Source organism: Astatotilapia calliptera, chromosome 3 (genome assembly GCF_964374335.1).
Source record: "Astatotilapia calliptera chromosome 3, fAstCal68.1, whole genome shotgun sequence".
NCBI classification, from domain to species: domain Eukaryota; kingdom Metazoa; phylum Chordata; class Actinopteri; order Cichliformes; family Cichlidae; genus Astatotilapia; species Astatotilapia calliptera.
In genome coordinates this window covers 58,592,602-58,620,365 of record NC_137424.1, presented here as the reverse complement: position 1 = coordinate 58,620,365, position 27,764 = coordinate 58,592,602, and the positions used below count along the sequence as shown (strand labels likewise).

Genomic DNA, 27,764 nt, shown 5'->3' with positions numbered 1-27,764 from the left:
GGGGCTGAAAAACAGGGCGCTCATGTAATACAACTGGGATTTAAAGGGTTAAAACAACGAAAATATAATTAAAACTTTATATGAATATTTCAGGGAGAAGTAGTTTTAAAAGACTGACCAATTTAAAGTGAAAAAAAATTTATATTTAATATTTTTATTGCACTTTTTGGGGAATTGTCCTTAGGCATGCATTTTTTAATGTGCTCCTGCAAAAAAAAATAATGGCAGGTCAAAATGAATGTTGGTGCCAATCTTTGGTCCATCTGAAGGCCTAATTATAATAACAATCAAATATTACTTCAAATGGTTTTTTTGAAAATATTTAGTTTTTCTGTTTTTTGGGGCTAAAAAAACAGGGCGCTCATGTAATTAAACTACGATTAAAAATAAATAAATAATTAAAATATATTTAAAACTTTATATAAATATTTCAGGGGGAAGTAGTTTTAAAAGATTGGCTAATTTAAAGTGGAAAAAAATATGAATATATAATGTTTTTATAGCAGTTTTTGGGGCGTGGCACAAAATGGTCATTAGGGATAAGGGTGTGCGCTTTATTAAAAGAAAACAGGAAATAACTTTTTGGTGCCACTTTGACTTCTTTTTGATATATTTAACATTTAATTAGTACAAGAACAACATTTAAATGGCATATAAACGTAATGTTAGGAAAATATAGAAAACGGATAACAAAAGGTCAAAGGAACAGCTATTCAGTGTGACTGACAGGTGATCTCCGTGCAAAGTAAAAACAGCACAACTGTGAGCTCTCAGCAACTCCCATCTCAACAATGATGTAGACAAAAAAAAGTGGAAAATAAAACACACATTTTAACCAATTGTCCATCAGTGGCTTCTGTCTATTTCAGTGTAATGAACTCTGCAGTATCTTCATGATCCAAAAAATCAAGTCCAGCATAGAGCGGGTGAGTGAATGTGGTCTGGACTCTGTGGAGGAGAGTCATGGTTTCAGAGACGCTGTAGAAAGACAGAATACCTGCTCTGTGATCCAGGTACACTCCTACTCTGGAGGACCGAGGACCTGAGAGGACAGTTTGGACATTGTTGTGCCAAAATTCATATTTGTTGATATAACACTTCAGTGACCACGATTTTTGATTGAATCCAAAAAAACACGTCTGATTTTCCTACTCTTCGGATATTCTTGTATGTGACTGCTACTTCAACTCCTTTTCCTCTCCACTCCACCTCCCAGTAATAACGTCTAGTCAGACTCTCTTTACTCAGGATCTGAAGCCATCCAGTAAATCTGTCTGGATGATCAGAATAGGATTGTTCTTCTTTGGTATACATAGCTTTTCTGTTCCCCTCAGATAATAACAGATGTGTGTTTGCTGTGTTTGGATCCAGTGTGATTTCACTTGAATATTTTAAGAATCCAGCTCTGGTCTTTGGCTCTGGTGGTGACAGTAAAACATCCTCTTCAGTGACTTTTATTTTTGCAAGTCAAATTCGGTACAAATATGACTTTTATTTTGTAGTACTTCACAATAAAGCCTATCAGATAAATGATTTAGCACCAACCTAAAAATAAACAAACCATATAGACTTTAACAAAATTAAGATTAAGAAACTGCCATGAAATCTTCTGTAAAGATGATCTAAATATTGCATAATCCATGAGCCCAAGTTCATCGAGCAAGAACAAGGATTTATATCTTCATACCCTGAAACACGTCTGCTAGAAGTAACCTGTGAAGCTCTTGTCTGACCTGAAACTGTTTCAATCCCCCTTAAACAACAAAATGACTGGATGTGCATCAGTGAGGGTGGTGTCTGCCCATCATTATGGGCAGCATTATTATTGAGATCTGATAATGCTGTTGCACACCATTATCAGATCTCAATGTTTCCTTCTTTGGAGTCAGAGTGGTATGATTTGGACCGATAATTGAACTGGGACGAGAAATGAAGGGTTTTGCTTCAGGAGCCAACGTGGTGTCTGCACCTCCATCAGGGGAATACAGGAAGGCGATGTTTATCTTTAATCTGTTAAAAACTAACAGAAACACTATAATGTGACATCCCTGCTCTACAGGATGTGAGGAGAGTGATGTGGAGTGCTTTTGTGTCTGACATAAACATGTGAAACCAGTTCAGACTAAAGAGTGAAACGCTCCTACGAGCGCCTTCAGACTGGTGAGCAAAGCACATGGAAGAGCTGCAGGTAGATGCAGGTGTGGCTGGTTGAGCGAAAGATGAATGAGTGAATCTTTTGTCCTGGGCAGGTATTTGTGTAGGAGGCTGTCATCAGGAGGAAGTGAGTTACCTGTAGATCAAGTTAGCAAGCGGGCGCTCATTCACATGTTTTCATACAGAGGAATGAGTAACTCCCTGGATTTGATCCAGAATGGCTGCTGAGTTGCTAGACTTGCTTCTAGAAGGACTTTCGAGTCCACAGCAGGTGCTCGAGTTCATGGACAAATTTCACTTCAGCCTGGAAATGTGAACATCGGGGTGCGACGAGAGGAAACCGTCAGTCTGTGGGCTTAATCGTCTGGAAGTCAAACATATGTTTACCACATTTCAAGCTCTAATTTCAAAGAATCAGAGCTCAAATATGTTTGGGTTTAAATTTGAAGCTATCGAGTGTTTAATCAAGGTGACCTTGAGAATCGTCAGTAAAAGACATTATCATGAAATAATGGGACTCTCCTGCGTGCGAGCTGCACTCAGCTTCAGATTTGACCTGAATAAGATTTTAATATGTAGGCCAGCGTGACCTAATAGGACAGTGAGAAGCTCAGAGTGGCTAAACGGACTAAACACAGGCGGAGCAGTCGTGTCAGTCGGGGTGTGTCGCTGGGAAGCTATTTGTGTACACACACAGACACACACAGACATACACCACCCGAGGCATCTCTGTTTGAATACTCACTTTTGTGTTAAAGGTGTAGAGAAAGTGTCTGTTTCTGTTGGCGTGTCTGTTTCTGTTGGGAGGTCAAAGATGCTGTTTAACCAATGCAAATGTACCAAATCTTGGCAGCTGGAGAGACACGGGCAACTTTTAGAGGCAACAGCGATGAGCGATGTCACAGCATATAAACCAAACCTCACATTTAGTCAGTATTTTTTTTAAACCATCACATTGTTTCACATTTATTCTCAGCAGCTGAGCCAAATTCTTCATCTCTGTTGCCTCTAAACAGCGTGTTTTGATCCTGCGGCAGAGTTACATGCTTGGTGCTTGGGATTCGTTGGAAACGGTGAAATTCGGGAATTAAAGCTTCTTTTCCCATCATTAAAAAGAGGGAAGACTAAACCCTCGAAACATGTTGGCCACAGGCAGAGCCTCACATCTGCAATGGTTGTAACACTGGAAACTTTGTCAAGCTTTACAGAAACATTATTTTAAAGAGAGAAAGGCGATTACTCTGGTTTACTGCACGCTAAATCACTCGCAGACGCACATGTCCAAATGATTTATGCCGCAGTTTTACTTGTAGTGCAACAACTTTCTGCCAAAAGCCTAAACATTTTCAAAGGGGTGGCACCGGCTGCTGCTCAGCTCTGGCATTAGCCTGTTTCTGTTGAGACACTGAAGTATTAAAGTGGGGAAAGCACAGGAGTTAACAGTTCAAAAGGTGGCTGACTTCCATTTAGCGCCTTCAGTTTCAGGGTTGTGGTTATTTACTCGCCGTCAGGGCTGGAGGGGGTGGGGGCTGCACACACGAGCTTTTGTAAGTACGGAGTTATTGTTGCTGTTAAACTCATTCTGTGTGTGAGAGAGGCCTTTTTTCTGCTCAGTATTAATGAGAGAGTCTTGAATGTTTTAAAAGCTTAGGCTTCGGTCACGCAGGCTTAGAGAGCAGTTGTTGATACTATGGAAACCTCTGGTTGCTAGGGGAAATTGCATATTCCCCTGACTGGTTGCTAAGTGATTGCTGACTGCTGCTAGGTACTATTTTATTATATGTATCATTTTTCTTCCTTCTGCACACCTGTCATTCATTCAGCTGTGCAGAGGTTATGAACCACTTACCTGTTGTGAAATTGATCACGAAGGCTGAGCTGCACCACCTTGTGACTGTGTTGCTAGCAAATTGTTGTGGTCACCCGTAGTTCGCTTGGAAGTTGCCAACTTGTCTGCAAACACTAGCCAACTGCTCCCCAACACAAAACAGAAAATTTGCTTCTTACTACGTACATTTCAAAAGGTTCAACTTTTATTTCGAAGGTGAACTATCTCTGTTTCCAGTTTGTGTTGTGCTTCTCAGTTTAACAGCTGCATAGTTGGTGATGTTTGCAGACAAGGCGACGCCTTCCTTGCAAACTACAGGCAGTTGCTAGAAACTACTCTCCAACGAGTCTGGGAATACACATTTTTCCATAGCGACCAGTAGTTGCCACGGAATCGCACACCACTCTCTAAGACCTGAATGACTGGGGCCTCTCCTGCCTTTACACATAGCTGCTAACATTAGCATTAACACAGTTTTTAAAATAAAGAAGAGAAAAGTGAAAACGACCCTTGAACACTTCACATGACCTCGGTGAACATTTTCTGCCTCCATGGATAAAATATTTTTATACCTAAGTAATTATGTGCTTTTACTTTAAGTCATATTACAGACATAAAATAAAACCTGTCTTGTTTCTCATTAGAGAACAAAGCAGGTTTTAAAGAGCCACATTTATGCTCTGAGTCTGCTCTCCACATTATGTTTTCCAGCCACCTTTTGATGTCTTTCTATGATTTATCAGATAATCAGCATTAAGTCTGATCAGTGGTTTGTGTATATTTTTTAGGACATTTTTCCACCCTGTATTTTGTATCATTTTTCCCTCTCACCTTCTTGTGCAGGACTAAGCTGATTGATGAGGAGATGTTTAGCAGCCTAGTGTTAGCTACAGTTTTTGTTGTTAAACTTTCCTCAGACTGTGTGTTTATGGAAAGTGCACAAAAACTCTTTGACGTGCATCGACTTTATTGTTATTAGTTTGTACTTTCGTCACGACTTCACATTAGAAACTTGCATTGCACTACATTATATGTTCCATTACTTTTTTAATTTGTGTTTTTCCCAACCCACTGCCGCAGCACATGGGGTCACTCCGCATGTTTTTCTAAGCTTGTGAAATATTTAGAAAAATAAGATAAATAATTAAAAACAATTCCTCTTTACCGATATTAATCCGATAAGCTGCTGTTGCCAGGCAACAACCCACGAGCAAGTTGCTCTATTGTTCATTTCCCCTGACAACAGGTGATACGTTTCAGGCAGGAGAGTTGACCTTTTTGCAGGTGTGAGGCTCTCTGACGATGTAATCATGTAAAATAATGTAAATACAAAGAGGATGTACATATTCAGCTTTTTATAAGAGCACAGCAGAGAAAATATTGTCGTGGATGGAGGGATGACTCTGAATCAATAAAGATGAGTTTTATAAAGTGCTGACTGCTTGTCTTTTGTGTTTTAAACATTGCTTTTGAAATGTGATGGGAGTTTTCTGCTGCTTTTCTTACAGCTCCTTTGACTTTTATTATGAAAAACTCAAACCAAAGTGACCCAGAAGAATTTGTAACTCAGTTTTATGGTAGTTGGATTTCACTCTTGATGCACACCTGTGTTGTATTAACACTGCAGGTTATGTGTCTGCAATTTACAGATGTCCTCTAAACGTTTCACCTGCAGCTGATCATAAAGAGGAGAGCACCAAATGTCCAAACATGAGTGAGCTGAAGGTGTCTGCCACTGAAACCAAATAATTTAAAAAACAAAAAACAATAAAAAAACACTTTAAATGAGGCTGTGGTCAGAGTTTTAGTTAAGCACTTAGTAGTACTTCCTAAATACACGGGGAAACCCACTGATGTTGATGAATGTCCTCACAAAGACGGCCAAATGCCGTGTACACAGAGCTGCTTTGAGGTAAACTCTGGTTTACCAAAGTAAAAGAATGGCTCATACGACCTCAATGAAGTCGTCACTTGAAATTTACAGGTGAGCTGAATGCTGACAAGCACACATCGTTCTCTTCCTTCCTTCCTTGGTCATTTTAATGTTTGTTTACTGCAAACGCTCATATTCAACAAGAGGAAAAGAAACAGGCTAGAAGGGGGACAAGGAGAGGAGGGAGAGAAGGAAAGGAGGAAGGAAAAGATGGGGGAGGAGGGATGGAGGAAGGTAGGAAGGGAAAAAATGGGAGAGGGAAAAGGAAGGAAAAATGGAAGAGGAGGGAAAAAGGAGGAAGGAAAAGATGAAAGAAGAGAGTAAAAGGAAAAATATGAGAAAGGAAGGAGAAGAGACTGACAGATGGAAGTGAACGTAAAGCCACGTTGAACTTGGTAATGTAGCGAGCTCTAACGTCAGCTTGAGGTTTTTCGGACCAACTTCACTGGTACGAGACTGAATCTGATCTCCGTGGAGGAATGTAGAAACTGCGCTTCATTAAAGCAGCGGAAACCCAGACTTTAATGAGTCGAGTTTATTTTAGCAGCGTCTTGGAGTAGACTCTACTACACTCAGAATCCGTTTAAAGGAAGCTTATTTATTCTCAACCAGGATGAGACGAACTCTGACTTTGAATCTCTGTCTTCCCACACATCTCCTGTCTGAGCCTCGCACCGAGCTTTCTGCTTCAGTATGTGGGAGTTTGTAGGAGAGCAGATAATATTATGCAACCAGAACTGGCTGCAACACCCCGTACGAGGAAAACTGAAGCATGTAGGTGTTTTTTTTCCTTTTCTCTGAGCTTCATTGATAAAATAATGAATTAAATCTAAGCTGTGCAGCAGGTCCGTGCTGCTGCTCATCAGTGCTCTGCACATGTGGATGGTTTTCTTCCTGCCTAATGCTCCGACATGAAAGAGTCAGATTTTATGGGCTTTCTATTTTTACAACCTGCTGGAAATGAAAGGTGCAGCGTGAAAGTGTGTGTAGAGTTTGATGTGTGTTTGTAGTAGCCTGATAACGTACCGCCAGCCGACACAACAACAGGCAGACGACTGCAAAATCCCAAACAAAGAGAGCAAAACCAGCTGAAGAGTGAAAAAAATGAACCAGAAAGACCAAAGATGGGAAAGAAGAAAAGACGAAGGGAGGAAAGTGGCAGAGGGGAAGAGGAAACAGAAGAGGCAGAAATGGAAGGAAGGAAAACATTGATTAGGATACAAAAGAAAGATGAAGGAAAGAAAAACAATTCAAAGAGGAGAAACAAATGAAATATAGGGAAGGACAAGTGAGGAAGGAAATAAAGCAAAGAGAAAAACACATGAAGACAAGCTAAGTAAATGAAGGTGGAAGCAGGAATGATGGAAACACCGAAGACAAAGGAAAGTGGAATAAGATGAAGAAACAAAAGTACATTAATGTGAAGGATAAAAAGAAACAAAAGAGGAAAGAAGAAAAATAAAGTAAATAAGGACAAAGAGGTTATAAAACAGAATAGGATGCAAAGTAAGGAAAAGGTAAATAAAAGAAAGCAAATGAAAAGCCGTGGAGGCTTCAGCTGAGACTGAAGAAGTCATCTATCCATCTTCTGCTTATCCACTCTGGAGTCAGAACACCAGCCCAACATAGTGCTATAATTTGTATCCAGATAATTAAAGTAACTAATTAATCTCCTTAAGACTGAATTCTGTGATATTTACATGACAAATTAAAGTTGGAGATCTACTAAAAGACAGAGTTAAACTCAGACTCCATCCTATGATTTAATGATTTATATTACAGGGGCCTGTTTTTCTGTCCCCAAAGGGTGACGACATAGAAACGTCCCCACTAAAATAGTAATACGGCTAAATGCACACACATGTACCCCTAGGAAAAAGTGTGTGTGTGTGTACCATGTTTACATACCTGTGTGGGGACCAAAAATTGGAAGTTTACCATACTTGTGGGGACCAACAGCCCTTATGGGCACAGAAAATAGGTTAGACCAGTGTTTCCCAACCTTTTGAAGCCACGGCACATATTTCACATTAGAAAAATCAAACAGCACACCACCAAACAAAAATGTCTCAAAAAGCATTTTGATCATTTATCTTAGCAAAATAGGCTCAGTTTGTCCCCAGTATACCTTTTTGCTTTCTTCTGACCATCACTCATGACGGCCTTCATGTGGGCTGGAATTTTCTCCAGGACCCAGACTGACTGCTTTTTCTCTTCAAATATTTATCTATTGCTATTATGTGCTGTGTTCTGACAGCATGACTATTATGTAATATCTTCTTCTGTTTGACAACCAACTTAATTAGAACAGGTGGTTGTACCGCCCTCTAGTGGAAGAGAATGTAATTGTTCTGCCTGTTACTCACTGCGGTCACTTGGAGTACTAATCAGGTGAAACCAGATAATCTTCTACGGCACACCTGTGTGCCACGGCACCGTTTTTGGGAAGCACTGGGTTAGTGTTAGGATAAGCATCTAGGGAAGGATATGAAAACAAGACTGTGTGTGTGTGTGTGTGTGTGTGTGTGTGTGTGTGTGTGTGCGCGCGCTGCATCTCCTACAAACACAGTTTAATGAGTCCCAGCCGGATGTTTTGATGTTGAGTTTTACTGTCTGCGAGTCTGAGAGCTTTTCCCTAACTTTATTAGGTGTTTTAATCCCTCATACACACACACACACACACACACACACACACACACACACACACACACACACACACACACACACACACACACACACACACACACATTCTCTTTTAATAGGAAGCTATAGATATCAGAGCAGGCTGCTGTGTGTGTGTGTGTGTGTGTGTGTGTGTGTGTGTGTGTGTGTGTGTGTGTGTGTGTGTAACCCATATTTTATGTTTGTAGCTTGCACTGAGGGCTGATTGATTATGTATGTTCTGCCTGCAGCACTGCGGTGTGTTTGTTGACCTTCTTGTAAGCGACACACACAGGGAAGCACGAACTGTAGCACGTTATAGGTGAATAACACCAGCGCAGTCTCTAATGCAGCTCAGGCAGCTTTGCAACTCAGCGCCATCACTGTTGTGAGGTGTTCCTGTTATTTTGTCCACCCCATCCTCATATAAAAATAGAGAGAGAGAGGATGGCATTTGTGCTTTCAGTGAGATGAAACAATAATAGCTTACAGACATGAACACACACGTGCATCTATGCTTGTGGACCTTCTGTGACATGATGCGTAATCCACACAGCTGTGAAGGTAAGTCATACCTTAAGAAAACAGTGATTTGAGGTTAAGGGGATTCCTCTGAAGTGGTGCAAAAGTGTGAAACAAGTCAGAAAGAAGTTGTTTAATGTTTGTGTACATGGACATGTCTGGGGATAAATGTATGCTCACCACCTCAATGAACTCAAGCAACAAGGAGCAAAAGTCCTTACTGATGCGAGACCAGTGAAGTCATACAGGAAACAATTACTTCAACTTATTTGTGTGTTTGTTTGCTGTTGTGAAACTGTAAGTAAAGAGTGGAAGGTGGATCTAGCTGAGAATCTGCACGTTTTCTGAGCAATGTCTTGTGATTGACATGTCATTAGCTAAAAACTATGAACTAGTTACCACTCTTTCCTGATGCCTGAGTGTAATATACAAAGAGAACCTAATATTTTGTTCAATATGACAACAAACCATTGAGCGGTGAACACATCAGAAAAATGCTTGCTTGATCTTGTCACATGGTCATTGGTCATTTTACCATACACTCCTTTTTGACTTGACCAGTAGTCTTTTCACAATCACAAGGGTATTTTGCAATGACCCTGGTGAAGGCCACAGGGGGAAATGTGTTGGTCACGCATTAAAACTGGTTCCTAATACTTTAAGTTTCACTGGAGTCTTCATGTCATTAGATCTTTGTCTTCACCATGAACCTTGAAAGTTGTTCCAGAAAGGTTTGTTGCTATTTTAATGTAAAGAACATGGTTATTTCTGTTGCAGCAGCTGTTATAAATGCAAAACTAAAATGCAAGATTCTTTTGACTAATTAACTTTTTGCAGGAATATCTGTAATTATATGTGCAGACTCTGCTGACTGTTCAAAGCAATGCAGTGGCATTTATCTAGTTCTCATCCTGTTACAGCAACATCGATTACTGCCTATAAAAGCAATAAATAAATAAATAAAAGCAACCAGCATATGTCTGCTAACCTAACCCTGCTCTCCACATATGCTTTGATTAGGTCAGCAGCCTCTGCTGTTCTGACAGTTATTGTTACCTGAGACATTTCTGTCCAGTGTTCATTAAAGCTGGATTTTTAAAAATTATTTATATAGAAGAAGCAGTAAATAAAAATGGTTAAACACACAGTTTCACTCTCTAACTGCTCCTCTTCCTGGAGTGAAGCACAGCCTGATAACCTCCCTCTTCTTCCTGCTCTTAAACACAGCACCTCCTCTCTGTCCACGTGTTTCCTCGTTCCCTCCCCTTCAGATCTGCACTTTGAAGATGGGTGTAACCAACATGTGGTGACGTGTAAGAGCTGACAGGCTCCATTCACTGCAGAAACATGTTGTTGAGATCAGAGCTCAGACTAGTTTCAGTTATAAGGAAGTGAAACTCACACAGTCACTGACACTGAGAGGAGAAATGGCGCAGAAAGGAGTTCAGCTGGAGAGTGAAACAATTTCTTGTTCCATCTGCTTGGATTTCCTGAAGGATCCGGTGACTACAACCTGTGGACACAGCTACTGCAGGAACTGTATTAAAAGTTTCTGGGATGAAGAGGACAGGAAGGGAATCCACAGCTGCCCTCAGTGCAGGAAGACTTTCATACCGAGGCCTGTCCTGGAGAAAAACGTCATGTTTGCAGCTTTAGTGGAGCAGCTGAAGAAGACTGGACTCCAAGCTGCTCCAGCTGATCACTGCTATGCTGGACCTGAAGATGTGGCCTGTGATGTCTGCACTGGGAGAAAGCTGAAAGCTATCAAGTCCTGTTTAGTCTGTCTGGCCTCTTACTGTGAGAAACACCTCCAACCTCACTATGATGCAGCTCCGTTAAAGAAACACAAGCTGGTGGCCCCCTCCAAGAAGCTCCAGGAGAACATCTGCTCTCGTCATGATGAGGTGATGAAGATTTTCTGTCGTACTGATCAGCAGAGTATCTGTTATCTCTGCTTGATGGATGAACATAAAGGCCATGAAACAGTCCCAGCTGCAGCAGTAAGGACTGAGAAGCAGAAGGAGCTCGAGGTGAGACGACTAAACATCCAGCAGAGAATCCAGGAGCGAGAGAAAGATGTGAAGCTGCTTCAACAGGAGGTGGAGGCCATCAATGGCTCTGCTGATAAAGCAGTGGAGGACAGTGAGAAGATGTTCACTGAGCTGATCCGTCTCATCCAGAAAAGAAGCTCTGATGTGAAGCAGCAGGTCAGATCCCAGCAGGAAACTGAAGTGAGTCGAGTCAAAGAGCTTCAGGAGAAGCTGGAGCAGGAGATCGCTGAGCTGAAGAGGAAAGACGGCGAGCTGGAGCAGCTCTCACACACAGAGGATCACAACCAGTTTCTACACAACTACCCCTCACTGTCAGCACTCAGTGAGTCTACACACTCATCCAGCATCAATATTCGTCCTCTGAGGTACTTTGAGGATGTGACAGCAGCTGTGTCAGAGACCAGAGATAAACTACAGGACATTCTGAGAGAGGAATGGACAAACATCTCACTGACAGTCACTGAAGAGGATGTTTTACTGTCACCAGCAGAGCCAAAGACCAGAGCTGGATTCTTAAAATATTCACGTGAAATCACACTGGATCCAAACACAGCAAACAGATATCTGCTATTATCTGAGGGGAACAGAAAAGTAACATGTATGGAACAACAACAGTCTTATTCTGATCATCCAGACAGATTCACTGGATGGGAAGAGGTCCTGAGTAGAGAGAGTCTGACTGGACGTTGTTACTGGGAGGTGGAGTGGAGAGGGGGAGGAGTTGGTGTTGCAGTTGCATACAAGAACATCAGCAGAGCAGGGACGGGCTATGAATGTGTATTTGGATACAATGACAAATCTTGGGCATTACATTGTAACACAAACAGTTTTGAATTTTGGCACAACTTTGTCCAAACTGTCCTCTCAGGTCCTCGGTCCTCCAGAGTAGGAGTGTACCTGGATCACAGAGCAGGTATTCTGTCTTTCTACAGCGTCTCTGAAACCATGACTCTCCTCCACAGAGTCCAGACCACATTCACTCAGCCGCTCTATGCTGGACTTTGGTTCACTCAGCCGCTCTATGCTGGACTTTGGCTTTATAGAGATAGAGACACTGCAGAGTTGATTAAAGTCAAATAGAGAAGACAGGTTCATGTTGATCCCTGACCATTATATGTACTTGTGTAGTTTCTAAATGAGGCTTTACATTTTAGAAGCTGAGAAGTTCAGTGGTCCATTGATGTGTGAAAATAATATTGCACTGATTCAAACTGTACTTACATTTATATACCTTACATCAATATAAATCTGAATGTGTTCTTATGGCTGATAATCATGTGAGTTTAAATGATACTACTCTTCATATTCAGCATGTTTGAAATCTGTCATCAGTCTGTATGACTGAATCACAGGGGTTAGAAGTTTGTAGGTCACGATGCAGGTCTCACACTATACGGCCCGATGCTCTGATGCGACCTGAGTGCTCACACTGTGCGTCCATAACATGAAGCCTATAACACAAAATCTGTCTCAGCACAGTGCAGTCCATCACCAGTGTTCGGTCCTCCAGCACCAGCTGGACTGGTTAAAACAGCAGAACACAGGATCCATCAGACAAGCGACTCAGAATGAGTTGGACAATGCTGCGGTCGAGGTACTGCAACTACATGACTTGGATGTGTGTGAAAAAGTACTCTGGAAACCTTCAGAGATACCTGACTCTTGAACGATGGGGGATTATGAAAAGATTGTAGTGACTTAAATGTGCCTGATGGAGTTAGTAAAGGTGCAGCTGTGCCTCGAGCTGATGACAGCACCATAGAAACGGATGTGTTAGTGGAGGAGGTTTGGACACACGTCTGCTTTAATGTGTTTTGCTATTAAAAGATGACAGAATGTTTTATTTACACTAATAGTTGTTAATAAATAGGATTTGCTGAATCAAATTATGTTCTGATATTGTTTTTGTATCATCGTTACATAACATCAATTTCCACATTGTACACATGCAGTTATAGTGATGACAGACACATTAGTAATGATAATGTGAGACACTTACTGACATGTACAGATGGATTTTCTAAGTATGCATGCAGGTGTCTTCAAACCAAGGCAGGAACATCTGTTGCATCTGCTTTTGAGGATGAGTGAGGGACGTGTACCTGCTAATACGTACGGCTCTGATGTCACTAACATCTCCTTGAACTCTAAATCAGTGTTTCCAACCACTGTGCCGCAGCACATACAGGGAGTGCAGAATTATTAGGCAAGTTGTAACAAAATAAACAGGAAAAAAGAAAAGCCTTGTTAAGTCATGACATATGCTCTTCGTCCCAGGAGGGTAAATCATACCAAACCTAATTGTCAGGTTCAAATTTGTAACAAAAGACAAATCATCGGCCAGATTAATCTCAAGCATTCATCCATCAGCCACACACCTTGCGACACACAACATACAACATAACCCTGATGTCTTTTCACATAATACGTTTCTTCTCATGTAATCAGATGTGTGCCATGTTAAAACTTCTTCACACACCTCAGAAACTCAACAACCTATTAGCTCGCCCAGCTCACTCTTTCAAGACCCCTCATCAGCATTCTGTTTTCCCCCAGCTTTGATGCAATCATCTGTCCTCCCATAATATTAGTCCACTAGTCTATGTATCACTTCTCATCTAAGTGACTTGGATAAGATGACAAACAGAATCACATGCTTAAGATGCTGTCTGGTCTTCATGAGTTTCATTGTATGTGTATGTAGGGTTAGTAGGATTAATACATTTTCCGTTTGTGTTTTTTTTGTGTACCTTTTTCATTTTGTAGTGCTTCAGACTCCTCAAATGTTCCCACTTAAAGCAGTTATTTTCCTTTTTCACAGGTTTGCTAACCCAAATTTTGATTTCCCACACTAAACAACAGCATTCCTCTGTACACTCACCTACTTCTTCCACTCTGTTCTCCTCTCCCACTCTGCAGTCCAATGGCAGTCAGTTCTCTTCAGCTTTGGCCTGTGTTTTCCACTGTCTCATCTTGGCATTTCACTCCAAAAGTGGCAAATGTCACACAGTGAAGTTGTAGCTTGCTGGAAACACATGTCCATCCAGTCAGGCGATGGGTTTTCTTTCTCTCTGATGCCGTTTGCCCAAAGCGCTGCTGGACCTCTCTGCTCAGGATACTGCTGTCTCTTGACCTGCTGTGAGCTCTTGATATCCATCTCATTGTTCTAGAACTGCACTCCTTGTCTTCAGGCAGAGGTTAGCTTCCGTGGAGCTTGCTTTCTCGGGGTGAGAAACACATAGGAGTTAACCTGTAAACACAATTCAGCCAAGACTCAGCCTGGGTGTTTCTAATGATGTTAACCTATAATTGTCGTCCAACTGCTGCATGTGGAAATTTGATCCTGGTCTGCTTTTCACCTGCAAGTCACACCCTCTGCTAGGCCGGGTTAGCCTCGCAGAGGCAGTGGCGAGGCTAACCCGGCACCCTCGCCTCCGCTAACCCTGTTTTCACAATAGAGAGACGCCTAAAACAACACACATCTCTCTCTGGTTTTTGAACTCTCCTTTCTTTAAAACAGAAAGTGAGATTGAAGTTGCCTTAGGCTGAGCTCTTCATTTATCAATTCCTTTTTTTTCATCAACAGCACAACTATTTTCTTTCTTTTCTGTCCACTGGGGTAGAAGCTGACCTGCAGAATCACCTCTTCCCCCGTTGGAGACTATTCTCACCCACACACTTTCACACCTCTCTGTGGTTCACACACACAGTGACTTCAGACACATTACACTGCTTTGCGCACAATTTCACTTCTTTTCTTCCTTCAATGATCTACATATTACGTGCTGCCTGGTGAATACTTTGCAATGTTTTCCATCCCCTTTCAAGGCATACTTACTACTTACTCAGTTTATTCCCCATCGTGGCTCAAGAGTTGGGAGTTCGTCTTGTAATCGGAAGGTTGCCGGTTCGAGCCCCGGCTTGGACAGTCTCGGTTGTTGAGTCCTTGGACAAGACACTTCACCCGTTGCCTACTGGTGGTGGTCAGAGGGCCCGGGGGCGCCAGTGTCCAGCAGCCTCGCCTCTGTCAGTGCGCCCCAGCCATCACCAGTGTGTGAATGGGTGGATGACTAAATGTGTAAAGCGCTTTGGGGTCCTTAGCGTCCTTAGGGACTAGTAATGCATTTACACTTAACAAGACAACTTTCAGCCGCACACAGACCACGTCTGGCCCACACTTGTTCACACACAAAATAGGCCTATGATCTCCCTTAAAGCAGAGTCACCAGTGAGAGCTCTATCCTCCTTACATACAAAACCAAACACTTTACGTCCTCAGTGGCGGAGAAAAAAACCTCCTTTCGGTGGTGAAACCATCCTTAAACCTTCTTGAAAACTGGCGGACAAACCAGACCTCCTTAAAAAAATTAAAAACTGGTGGGGAAATCAGGTAGCTTATCCACCTTAATCCTATCCACCTTAAAATAAAATAAATAAACAGCCTTTATTGCAGCCTTTTATTCTCATGGTCACAGAAGGTTACAACACTGCATGTGTGTGTGCATGTAAGTGCGAGTATCTGTGTGTGTGTGTGTGTGTGTGTGTGTGTGTGTGTAATAATAATAATCACAGGGAGAGAAACACACACAACTAATAGGTACTATCTAACACCAGTGCAGAAGATGCAAATTCATAGAAAATATCAATATGACTCATGTAATGTTCAGTAGAAAACCAGCGTGTCTCATGGAGTAGCCCAGAGAAAACATTAGTGAATGTTGTATATCAGTCAAACAGGAGATCTTCTGTCACCATCAGGTGACACAGTTATTAAACAGTTAATTAAACGTCATCAAAGTTGTTACTTTATCATTTCTATTAGTTTTCCCTTACCAATGTCTTTTTTTTTTCTGTGTATTCTACTATGTCTACTTCTAGTTGTTATATGGCTGTCTATGATGGTACTGCATACTGTTTTTGGTGCACATATCTGTGTTTCTCAGGTCTGTTCCCTGGATTTTCTCTGGATTTTGTTCACCTGGCTTTTATCCTGTATGTTTCAGTTGTTTGTATTAAATTACAGTAGTTTTCTTTTTCCTCTTTAATAAACATGTGGAACTATTTTTTTTAAATAAGATAGCGCTGGAGTTTTCTTCCTTTTTGAATTTTTCAATGCATTTTTGTCATGTTACAATGGCGTTGATTTGTGTTATTGTCCGACGAAGATCACGAGTGCTGGAAACATTTGCAAAACAACTGGTAAAGTTGGAAACTTGTAGTGTGCGAGCTGTTGATTTTTTTTTCATGGACATTGTTAACTATGTTTCAGATCAGTAACTGGCTCATTTGTTTGTTTTGCATAGATGTGCATGTATTTATTTTATTGTTGCTCTGTTTTGACGTTGCTAGTTTGAGATACTGTCATCTCTGAGATGACCATTTCTGTACCTGAACCCTGGGCAGAAACAATAAACTTGACTAAACTGATATTAAAAACACTGGTTTGTTCTAATCCAGATGTAGTAGCTTTATGATGGTTTCTGCAGGTTGAAGAACAGCTGGAATCATCATCTGAACATTTAACTCCTGTAAGAGCAGCACAAAGATGCAGAAACAGGCTCTCTCTCAGTGTCGTTTTACAAATGTTACAGCTGCAGTAAAAACAAGATGAAAATAATCAGGGTGAATTTAATTGTTACTGAAACAACATGTAAGGTCTTCACTAAATACCTCACCATCTACAATCCCTCTCTAATCAGTCGTGTTGATAGGCTGTAAAGCTGTAAAACCATAAAAGTCCACAAAAACACCACTGCAAGCATCACAGGGAAACATTAGTGCAGCGGGAGACTTTGGAGGGGCTTGCCCGCAAAAAATCAAATACAATTGACATAATCTTCCAACAGCAGAATCTTTTTTTCTGGATAAATCAAAATCAGAGACTTGAACACCTACACAGCATCTGAACATGTGCATACTGTCCTCACTACAGTACCAAAGCTCATCATCTTGTTATGACTTATGGTTCCATAACAGGGTGTCAGTTCTGGAGTTTCCCCAAAATTACTGTTAACAGTACATATTCAGTCATAACCACACAGGCACTGCCTCTAAATAAAACCCAGTATCTGTAAAAACACCCCATGATGTGAAGATGAGAGTAATGAGTTACACAAACCATCAGAGGGGGCAAAAGTACAGACGTTCTTTACTTAAGTAGAAGTACAGATACCCGTGTTTTTAAAAAATATTCTCCAGTAAAAGCACTGAAACAACTTCTTTGAGTAAAAGTGAAAAGGTACAGTTTGCAGGTTACAAGGTAACTAAAGCTTGTGCTATATTAATATAAGAATATAATCAGAAAATATTATTAGTGCACAAGAATACAAATATTATTCTAATCTAAATTCTAATTCTAATGAATGTGCTTATTTTGATTTGAAAGATTTCAAAACAATAACTGTTTCCTGTTGCCTACTTTGTAGAGGGTGACTTTGCCTCTAAACAGGAAAATGCGCAGTCAGGGGTTAAAGTGGTGGAGGAACTCTAAAATTAGTAATGGCGCTCAGTGTAGGGAAAAAATGATGGCCCACAATAATTTCTGATGTAAGCTTCATAAAGTTTTCTTAGTGTAAAGGCTGCAATCAGCTGACCTGCTGCTCTTTGTGGATTTACACAACTGAACTTAACAACATGTACACAGTTTCACCAGCTATCATATCTGATGTCCATCCCCTACACTCACACTATGGTAAATGGTAAATGGACTGGTTCTTATATAGCGCTTTTCTACTCTTCTGAGCACTCAAAGTGCTTTACACAACTTGTGCATTCACCCATTCACACCAGCACATTTTTTCTAGGTGCTTTCTAACTGACATTCACACACATTCATACTCCGATGGATGCATCGGAGAGCAATTTCAGGTTAGTATCTTGCCCAAGGATATTTGGCATGCAGACTAGGGGAAGCCAGGAATCGAACCACCAACCTTCCGATCAGTAAATGACCTGCTCTACCACCTGAGCTACAGCCACTATGCGGCTTCACACTAGACAGTATACAGCTCATACAAAGTTTCAATTCAGTTAAGTAATCTAAGCATCATTATCTTAAATGCACATTCATTTCTGCCACACTTGATGTAACCATAAGCTGTCCAACAGTGTTTTATAGTGAATTCACCACATGAATGCAAACTAACCTGTTTTCCCCGGACACAACAACACACTAGCTACTCTGAAGTACCACAACCATAACTCCAGCCCACTTTAATCCCTGAGTATAAACACTAGATGAACTTAAAGGAACAAGTCTGCTTTGGAAATGTAAGGAGGAACTATCCATCCATCCATTCGCTTCCGCTTATCCTTTTCAGGGTCGCGGGAGCCTATCCCAGCTGTCATAGGGCAAGAGGCAGGGTACACCCTGGACAGGTCCCCAGTCTGTCGCAGGGCCAACACACAGGGACAGACAACCATTCACACTCACATTCATTCGCACATTCACACGTAGTGACAATTTGGATTATCCAATTAACCTATCCCCACAAGCTGCATGTCTTTGGACGGTGGGAGGAAGCCGGAGTACCCGGAGGGAACCCACGCAAACACGGGGAGAACATGCAAACTCCACACAGAAATTGAATGGTGGAATTGAACTCAGGACCTTCTTGCTGTGCAGCAACAGTGCTAACCACCGTGCCACCATGCTGACCGCATAATAATTGTTTATTTAATAATCATTAATCAATTTAATTCAATTTTTTAATAAGCAAATGAACACAACAACAGTTGCGTCATGGTGCTTTATGCAGGCCTGGGGATCTGAAGACCATTTAAAGGTTCCTGGATGAACACTTCTTGTTTTTTAGGAATTTAACTGAATTTTTAGGATTTTACTGTACTAATAAATTATGTTCGTGTTTTTGTAGATTTTTATTATTTTTATTAAAAAACTTGTGGTGAAAGCACCATGAGACTCATCGGTAGCAGAGTGTGAAATGCTTCCTGTTTCCCAGTTATTGATTGTAAATCTCTAAAATGGTCAGTAAATACAATCAGATGACACTGTGTTTAAAGAAGAGATTTAAGAAAGTTCAACAAATCAACCAAGTGAAAAATTCCACTTTAATTACCACAAGTCAAAGTGGACACAATACTATCCCCAGAGACGAAACCAAGTGTTATACCAGGCAGTAAACATGTTTATTTAACCTTCAGACCGTATTATCATCAAACATTATATAGTGTTATTTACAGTGATTCATTTCCATGTACATTATTTTCCAGTCCCCTTCAGCCTCACCACTGTTGTTATGGAGGAGCAGTGGTGATGAGCTACTGGGTCTGCTGAGCTCTAAAACTAAAACTGGTACTCGGAACCTGAAGTTTGAACAGTGACGCAGCCACACAGCTTGTTATGTCCAGGCTAACAGTCCTCACAGCTGCAGAAAAAACAGCGAACATGTTCCCCTTGTGTGAATCTGTTGGACTGTTTCTTGTAAGTGAATTCAGTGCCTGAAGATGAACACTAACAGCTAAGTGTGATTTAATTAAGACAAACACTTACTGACTTTTGTAGATTCAGTTACTACGGCAACAGTCCCTCCTCCTCCCCCTCTGCCTGTTAGTGTTGAATTCAAAACAGCTTATCTGGCTCCCTCTGCTGGTTAAACTGTTGAACTACCACATTAACTTGTTACCAAAAAGTTGATTCTGTGACCTGTGAGGTCAGTTCCTTCATCATTAATATGCAATAATACTAATAATACCAATAATAACAACTTTTTCTAATGATTTTTCTTATCTCTATATTTAAAATATAGATATAATATGTATAATACAATATATATTACAAGTAAATAAAATAAATAAAATAAAATCATTTAAAGTAATTAAATATTTAGAATAATGATCATCTGAACCTTTGCATTAAGAAGTAAGAAGTCTTTTCATTTTTGTTGAATACCCCCGATTTAAAGCAACACTTACTGTTGGCTTCATCAGAAATTCCAGAGCATTCCTAATATTTTGGCCAGTCTATCACCATACATGAAGGGGAAATCATGTTAGTAACTCATTTCAACAAGAACCGGGCGCAGGGGCATGTTTATCACCTCTTTCTTTAACAGTTGCTGTAGTTTTGAAAGCATGATTGGAGTGCTCCATATCATTTATTTCATTTAAGGTACGAGTTTCTGTTGGCCAGCAAGGTGTTGGTGGAAACTGTGCTACTGTAGGCCAAAGATGAAGCGAGATGAGAGGGGGAAGGTTTGTTAGGAGGCAGAGAGAGGTGTTAAGGGAGCCTCCAGGCAGGCGGAAAGGAAGATGAGTCAATCAACATGCTTAAGTTATCAGTTTTAAAACAACAAGCAGTGATTGTTCTTTTTAAAAGCATTTGACAATAATTAAATGCTACACTTTAAAAATTAGCAGTGGCTCATGGTGAAAGCAGCCAATCATTTGACCTTAATCCTTGATTTGCTGTGTGACTGTAAGGTCTGGCTAATAGTTGTAGTTTCTGTTTATTGTTTTCGCTCAGCTTTTCAGCTCAATCTTTTCACCACTTCTTCCACACTGAACTTTTCCTACAAGCTGGGGATGGGCTGGTCAAGTTAAGAGATTTGATTGGGCAATCCAGTGTCAGCAATGAAAATGAATGAATGGGCTGCTGTGAGTGGTTGTACAGCTAGTGCGAGCCTTTCAGGCCTCCTCTGATAATTTCAATGACAGATGACGAATTAAATGAGACATCAAACATCAATGTCCTTTAATAATTACCACTGTGATCCAACTTTCCTGTCACTGGTTTAAAGGATTTCTCAAACCAGTTAATGAAGGTTTATATACACAACAGGTTACAATTGCACAAGTGCTGCTGATTGGCTGAGGAAGAATAAAGTAGTCATGGTAAACTACTGACCAAGTTACTGTAAGATGACATAGCAACAAGATGCTACCCAAGACAACCCTGAGTGTCCAGACGATCTGATATCCTTGTGTTGGTGTTGTTCCCTCGTCATCATAAATAATGTTGTTCCAGGTTCAACATTGCAAGTGACCAATCACCTTCTCCTGACGTCATCCGCGACCTCGAAAAAAACAAACGCCTTCAAAAAATCTACTTCACTTGCGAGAAGAGAAACCACCTCTGTAAGGACAATATGTATAATGCTTACCGTTTATTAAGAAAAAGTATCCTGAAATTCAAAGAATTCAAGTTCCTGGATCGGCGGACAGAAGAGGTTTCTCCATTTCTGTGTTAAAAGTGTGGACTTCAAACTACCAGTTTTTAAATTGTGTTGATAGGCCACATAAAACCAGAGTTATGATTAAAAATATGCGCAATGTTTTTTTTCCTGAATACTAACGTTGTGTTTACAGCGGGAAGGGAAGCACTTGAAAGTATTCTCTGTTTGTGACAAAAAAAAAAAGACAGAAAGCAAAAACCTTGGTTTTCTATTAGTGGAAAAAAAATTCTACTTTTTTATACTCGAGTTTTATGTTTTTTGTCTGATTTGAGATCAATTGTTTTAATATAGTATTTCAAAATGAAAAAATAGCTGTAAATTTTGACATGTTAAGGTGTGCTGAAAAGAATGATACCAAACAAGACAAGATAAACGGTTTTTAAAGGTGAAATGTAGAAGTAAAATCCAAAGCAGACAAAAATACCTATTATACCTAGCATTTAGTCACTTTTATAAAGGTTTTATGAACCCATAAATTGAGGGAAAAAATACTGGGCCAAGAATGGACCCCTGAGTCATTCCACATAAGAGCAGGGTTTTTATGAGGAAATTTGTACCCCAGCCTAACTGTAAAGTTAACTACTGTGCCATTTCAGTTCTGTGCTGTGCTTTATAACTTTAAATAATTTGTAATATTTTTTCTAATACAAGTTTCAACAGGACTTAAGTAAAAGGGAGTTTAGAAATCTGTCTACAGTTGGATAAAACTTTAGGAACAATATTTATGGTTAGCAGGAACAGTGTGAAGCCTTCTATAAATAACAGTGCGTGAAATATCTTTCAATTTGCGAGAAGGAACAATGTCCTGGATTGATTGTGCATCGATCCATTGGTAATTCCTCAGGGCTCCACTAGGGGGATTCGCGCCTCTTGTCCTTCACTCTGTACAGACGAGTGAAAGCCAGCACTTTGTGTCAGTATCATCATTCATCTCTCCTCGTTTCCCCTGTTTAAGGTAACTGCACGCACAGAACTCTGTGTATTACAGTTGACTATTAGCCCACCATCATTGTTTATTGTAAGGAAAGAGGTGACTTGTGGACAGTTTTTGCTGAGAAGTTTCAGGTGAACTCCGTTGCTGTTTAAGCTAGCTTTCACTGGTGTCCCGCCTTATTGAATGACAGTTTTTCTGCCACTATCTGTATTTAAGTTAACTACTGAAAGACATATACAGCGCATAAAGTATTATTTCATTACTGTTGAAAGTCAGCGAATGTGTCAGCTAACATATGTGAGTTAAAAAGATGTATTTACCTTATGTTACAGTTCAAGTTGTGCAGCGTCTAAATACTCTCATAAGTTAAAACAGGGCAACTTAGTTTGGAAACTGTGGTCCTGAGACTGAGTGTATCCATGCAGAGAGAATATGGTTTGGGTTGTGTTGTTTTTGTAACACTCAATACAGACGAGTGAAAACGAGATCTGCGTGTCACTATCATTCATTCAGCTCTCATCATTATTTCCACTTTTTAAGGGCACAAAAATACCAGCAATCTTTACATAATGTTTTGTAAATTCGCACAAATGGGAATAATGGCGATAAATGTTTTTCAGTAACTAGTAATCTAACTAATTAGTATTTCTGTTGTTACAATGGTGTTGCTATTACTAACAAGAAAATGCAGTGCGGTCAACACACAGAGGGTTGAAGCTGTCTTTAGTTCACAAATATTTAAGAGAAACCGGCCAAATTATAAGCCTGAAGACAAGACGTTAATGAAGAACACAGATGTAAGAGCGGTCAGACTCAGGACAGATAACTGGCAAACTTTTATTATAACTCTGTATCTTGGAAGGACTGAAATAATGTTTCAGTATCTAACATTTGATCTGTGAGTTTATTCTCTCAAAACAATACTTTTATTGTTTTGACATTTACAAACTGAGGTTATTTTGTATTATGAATATGACCTTCTGAATTTACTGTTAAATAACTTTTTGGTGCCACTTTGACTTCTTTCTGATATATTTAACATTTAATTAGTACAAGAACAACATTTAAATGGCATATAAACGTAATGTTAGGAAAATATAGAAAACGGATAACAAAAGGTCAAAGGAACATCTATTCAGTGTGACTGACAGGTGATCTCCGTGCAAAGTAAAAACAGCACAACTGTGAGCTCTCAGCAACTCCCATCTCAACAATGATGTAGACAAAAAAAAGTGGAAAATAAAACACACATTTTAACCAATTGTCCATCAGTGGCTTCTGTCTATTTCAGTGTAATGAACTCTGCAGTATCTTCATGATCCAAAAAATCAAGTCCAGCATAGAGCGGCTGAGTGAATGTGGTCTGGACTCTGTGGAGGAGAGTCATGGTTTCAGAGACGCTGTAGAAAGACAGAATACCTGCTCTGTGATCCAGGTACACTCCTACTCTGGAGTAGAGGTCTGCGCGGGAATGTTTTTTTAGTCCCGCTCCCGCCCGCTCCCGCAAGGTTTTGTACCGCACCCGACCGCTCCCGCTGTATATTCAGTCTTTGTTCACCCGCTGCCCGCTTAGAATAATTTTCTACCCAACCCAACCGTTCCCGCTAAATTTAGATCTGGTTTCCAAAATCTCACATTTAAATGGGGTACCACCAAAAAATAGAGATAACAGATAAAACTGCAGGTTGTGCAATGATTGTATTTATTTTTCTTAAACAAGATGCATTTATCTGTCAACATGCAACATTTATCTTTTAACATGGAAAACGTGTTGCAAAAATACAATAAATAAAAACGAATACAGCATTGTGGCCTACTTGTTATTTTTATGTAAAATACAAACGTAACATTTTTCTGTCAACACAGTAGGGAAAGTGTCGCGAAAAAAAAAAAGTCACTTAAAATTGTAAACAAAAGAACAAAATAGTTGGCCACTGCGAAATTAAATGGTTGTTTAAACTATCAGTTTAACGAAAAAATGTCCCAATGTCGAATTCAAGGTCTCTCCTACAAAAGAAAATATGCATATATAAATACAACAATAAACGACATCTCAAAATTATAAACTATTAATCAAATGAACGAAACTTACTTAAAAAATCCAAATTATTTTAAATTTCCATGCAGGAAAAGAATGTCACTGACTGATGAGGGTTTCAGTACTGAACGTCTCTCCTCCAAAATCCGACCACAAAGGCTGAATGCTCTCTCGGAAGGTGCACTCGTTGCCGGGATGCAGAGGACAAATCTTGCAAGGTTGCTCAGGGCAGGGAACTGGGAACTGTTGGAATTCCACCACTGCAAAATGTTTTGTTGACTTGATAATTCAAGTTTCATGGTCCTGTACTCCTGAATCTGAACATCTAGTGATTTTGATCCACATGATTCTTCCTCTTCCTCCCAATCTGAAAATTTATGAAGAACAGTAGGCCTTTTGGCAGGTGTTGGTTCAACATCCTCATCATGTGCATGATCAAACTTTAAATCTTCGATCATCTCCTTGACTCCCTGTATCACATTCTGTCGCCCTCTTTCATCTAACATTCTCAGATTTGGTGTCAGAAAGGTTGCTATTTTATAAAGCATGTGAACAGAATGGGATGAAGTGCTGTCTGCTGACAGTAATTCTTTCAGCCGTGTTACACAGACGGTTGCAATTTCAGAGAGCAGAGGGTCTTTTGTGGCTGATGTACAGTGCTCAATTAATCGCACAGACCACGGAAGAACAAGTGAGGCACTGGGAGCTGTGTTATCAGTTTCCAAGTCGTCAGTTGCCTCTTTGAAGGGTTTTAGGAATGATACTAGTAACTTAAGAGTACTGATGCTAATGCGTCCGATCTTGTCATAATTATTGCTCTCAGTCAGCACAGATGCAATGTCTTCGTACTGTTCCAAGACAGAATTTAACATGTCAAAGTTAGAGTTCCATCGTGTCTCTATGGATTGTTTCAGTGACTTTTTAAGCTTGCCCTGCTGTCCTGAGTGTTTGAAATATGTAACCAACTTTTTAACATCAGTCAGAAGGCTAGCGATCTCTGGAGACTTTTCGATTATGGCAGTACCAAACGCACTGGAGAGAGTCACGTTTAGTATGTGCGCTGTGCAGTTTAGCCTCGTGTATTCTCGTAAGGCACTGATCATGTTGGCTCCACGATCTGTGACAAAAATAATCTTTTTGCCCATGTCTGTCGCATCAATGCCAAACACTCTTGAGATTCTGCAGCAGGTGCCTTCGAATGTTTTCACCTGTCTTTGAGGTGCTTGGGTCAAAAGGGGCAGCAAAAAGCACTCTTGAATGTAGCTCAGATTGCTCATTAACGTAATGGATGGTTGCAGACAAAAAGGACGTTTTTCGATATGTTTCTGTCCATATGTCTGCTGTAACAGCGCATCCAAACTTCGATATTGTTGCAGTGATTTCCTCCACAACATGTTTACGTAGACTCTGAGCCCTCATTTCAACATTTCTTGACACCGTTGTGGGGTGTGGTAGTATCTCACAGACATCGAATTTTCCTATTCTTGCTGCTGTGTCGACCAAATGTTGGGCCAGCTGTGTGAAGCCTTTTCCAGAGATGGTATCATACGGTCGAATGTCTTGGCAAACAAACTGAACACATTTGTCTCTGGTTTCTTTTTTAAACTTCTCTGGCACCAGCAAAGATTTAGTAAATGCCAGTTTTGTTTGCCCCTTTGTGATGGGACATGAGTGCCGCCTTAAACCTGAGGTTCCAGTCTTGTGACTGCAAAAGGGTAAAACTTTGAGGCATTTATCGCATTGTACAAAGGGTAATTTTTTTCCATTTGCGTCTATGACGCATGAAAAAGACTCCCATACATCAGACTTGCCTGATGTGGGTTTCCTTAAAGTAAACTGACCGTTGTCTAATCCCAGCTGAACTTCCTTCAAGGAAATTGCATCTTCAGTTTGCTCTGCCATGTTGGTAAAGCGCGCTCTGATGCAGGTGATGCGCGCACAGAGTCACAGACTGTGCAAGTAAAATGCACGTGCAAAAAGCACTGATCCATGCGCTCAGTGCGTGTAACAGGCGTGAGCACTGGCTGTACCAGTGCTCAATTAGAATGAGGAAATCACAGATATGCTGTTCCGAAAAAATGTCGGGCACGCTATATTTTCAGACCGCCCGCTCCCGTTCAAATTACACCAGAGTTACCGACCGCTACCGCATTTTATTTGGAAATTTATTCCCGCGCCGCAAGAAATCTGGTCGGGTCCCGCGGCTCCCGCGGGACAGCCGCGGGAATGCAGACCTCTACTCTGGAGGACCGAGGACCTGAGAGGACAGTTTGGACTTCATTGTGCCAAAACTGAAAACCCTTTGAATCATAACGTAAAGACCAAGATTTGTCGTTGAATCCAAATTTACATTCATTTGAGCTCCCTGCTCTGCTGATATTCTTGTATGCAACTGCAACACCAACTCCTCCTCCTCTCCACCTCCCAGTAACAGCGTCCAGTCAGACTCTCTCTACTCAGGACCTGAAGCCATCCGGTGAATCTGTCTGGATGATCAGAATAAGACTGTTTTTGTCTCATTATTGTTGCTTTTCTGTTCCCCTCAGATAATAACAGATGTCTGTTTGCTGTGTTTGGATCCAGTGAGATTTCATGTGAATATTTTAAGAATCCAGCTCTGGTCTTTGGCTCTGCTGGTGACAGTAAAACATCCACTTCAGCAACTCTCGGTGAGATATTCTTCTGTTCCTCTACTAACTCTGCTAACATAATGTTTTTCTCCAGGACAGGCTTTGGCATGAAGTTCGTCCTGCACTGAGGGCAGCTATGGATTCCCTTCCTGTCCTCTTCATCAAAGTGACTTTTGATACAGTTCATGCAGTAGCTGTGTCCACAGGGAATAGTCACCGGATCCTTCAGTAGATCCAAACAGCTTAAACAAGAAATGTTTTCTTCATCCATTTTAATTTCCTTCTGCGTCATTTCTCTTCTTAGTAAGAAAGACTTGCAGCTTTGTCTGTTGTAAAAGTGAAACTAGTCTGACCTCTGATCTAATCAACAGGAAATGGAGGCTGTCCGCTCTTACATGTGGGAGGGAACGAGGAGTGTCTACAAACATTGCAACAAACACTATTCAGAACAAGTCCTAGAACTAAATTTGTCACTGAAAGTTCAAAAACAACAAAAAACATATTTAGAACAATGCCTACAGCTACACAAGGCAACTCCAAAGACATTCTTTGTTTCTATTGTCCCCCCCCCCCCCCCAGCATCGTAAGGGGAGATGACCCTTTGTGATCAGCAGGAAGTCACACAAACACCCACATCCACACACACTCACTCACGTGCACATACTGCAGGGGGATGCTGGTTCTTTGGAGTGGTGGTCTGAGACGAGGGCAGAGATGCTGCTCTGAGATCATCCCCTTGCTAGCAATAGGACACACCTCTCTGATTTCATTCAATTGTGCACAGTTATCTCTTCTGAATTCCCTTAATTCTCGGGGAAGG

The 27,764-nt window shown here is 40.7% G+C and overlaps 1 protein-coding gene and 1 long non-coding RNA gene across 2 annotated transcripts; one reads left to right on the top strand and one right to left on the bottom strand.

Annotated features, from left to right (window-relative positions):
* Window positions 1-598: 598 nt before the first annotated feature.
* On the bottom strand, window positions 599-27,285 carry LOC145425562 (uncharacterized). Its single transcript, XR_013906282.1, has 2 exons — window positions 26,572-27,285; window positions 599-1,042 (listed from the first exon to the last, which is right to left on the bottom strand). It is a non-coding gene; the product is annotated as an uncharacterized LOC145425562 (long non-coding RNA).
* Window positions 10,447-13,035, top strand: LOC145425561 (tripartite motif-containing protein 16-like). Its single transcript, XM_080298682.1, has one exon. The coding sequence runs from the start codon at window positions 10,526-10,528 to the stop codon at window positions 12,227-12,229; it is 1,704 nt and encodes a 567-aa protein (XP_080154808.1). The 5' UTR covers window positions 10,447-10,525; the 3' UTR covers window positions 12,230-13,035.
* Window positions 27,286-27,764: the final 479 nt, after the last annotated feature.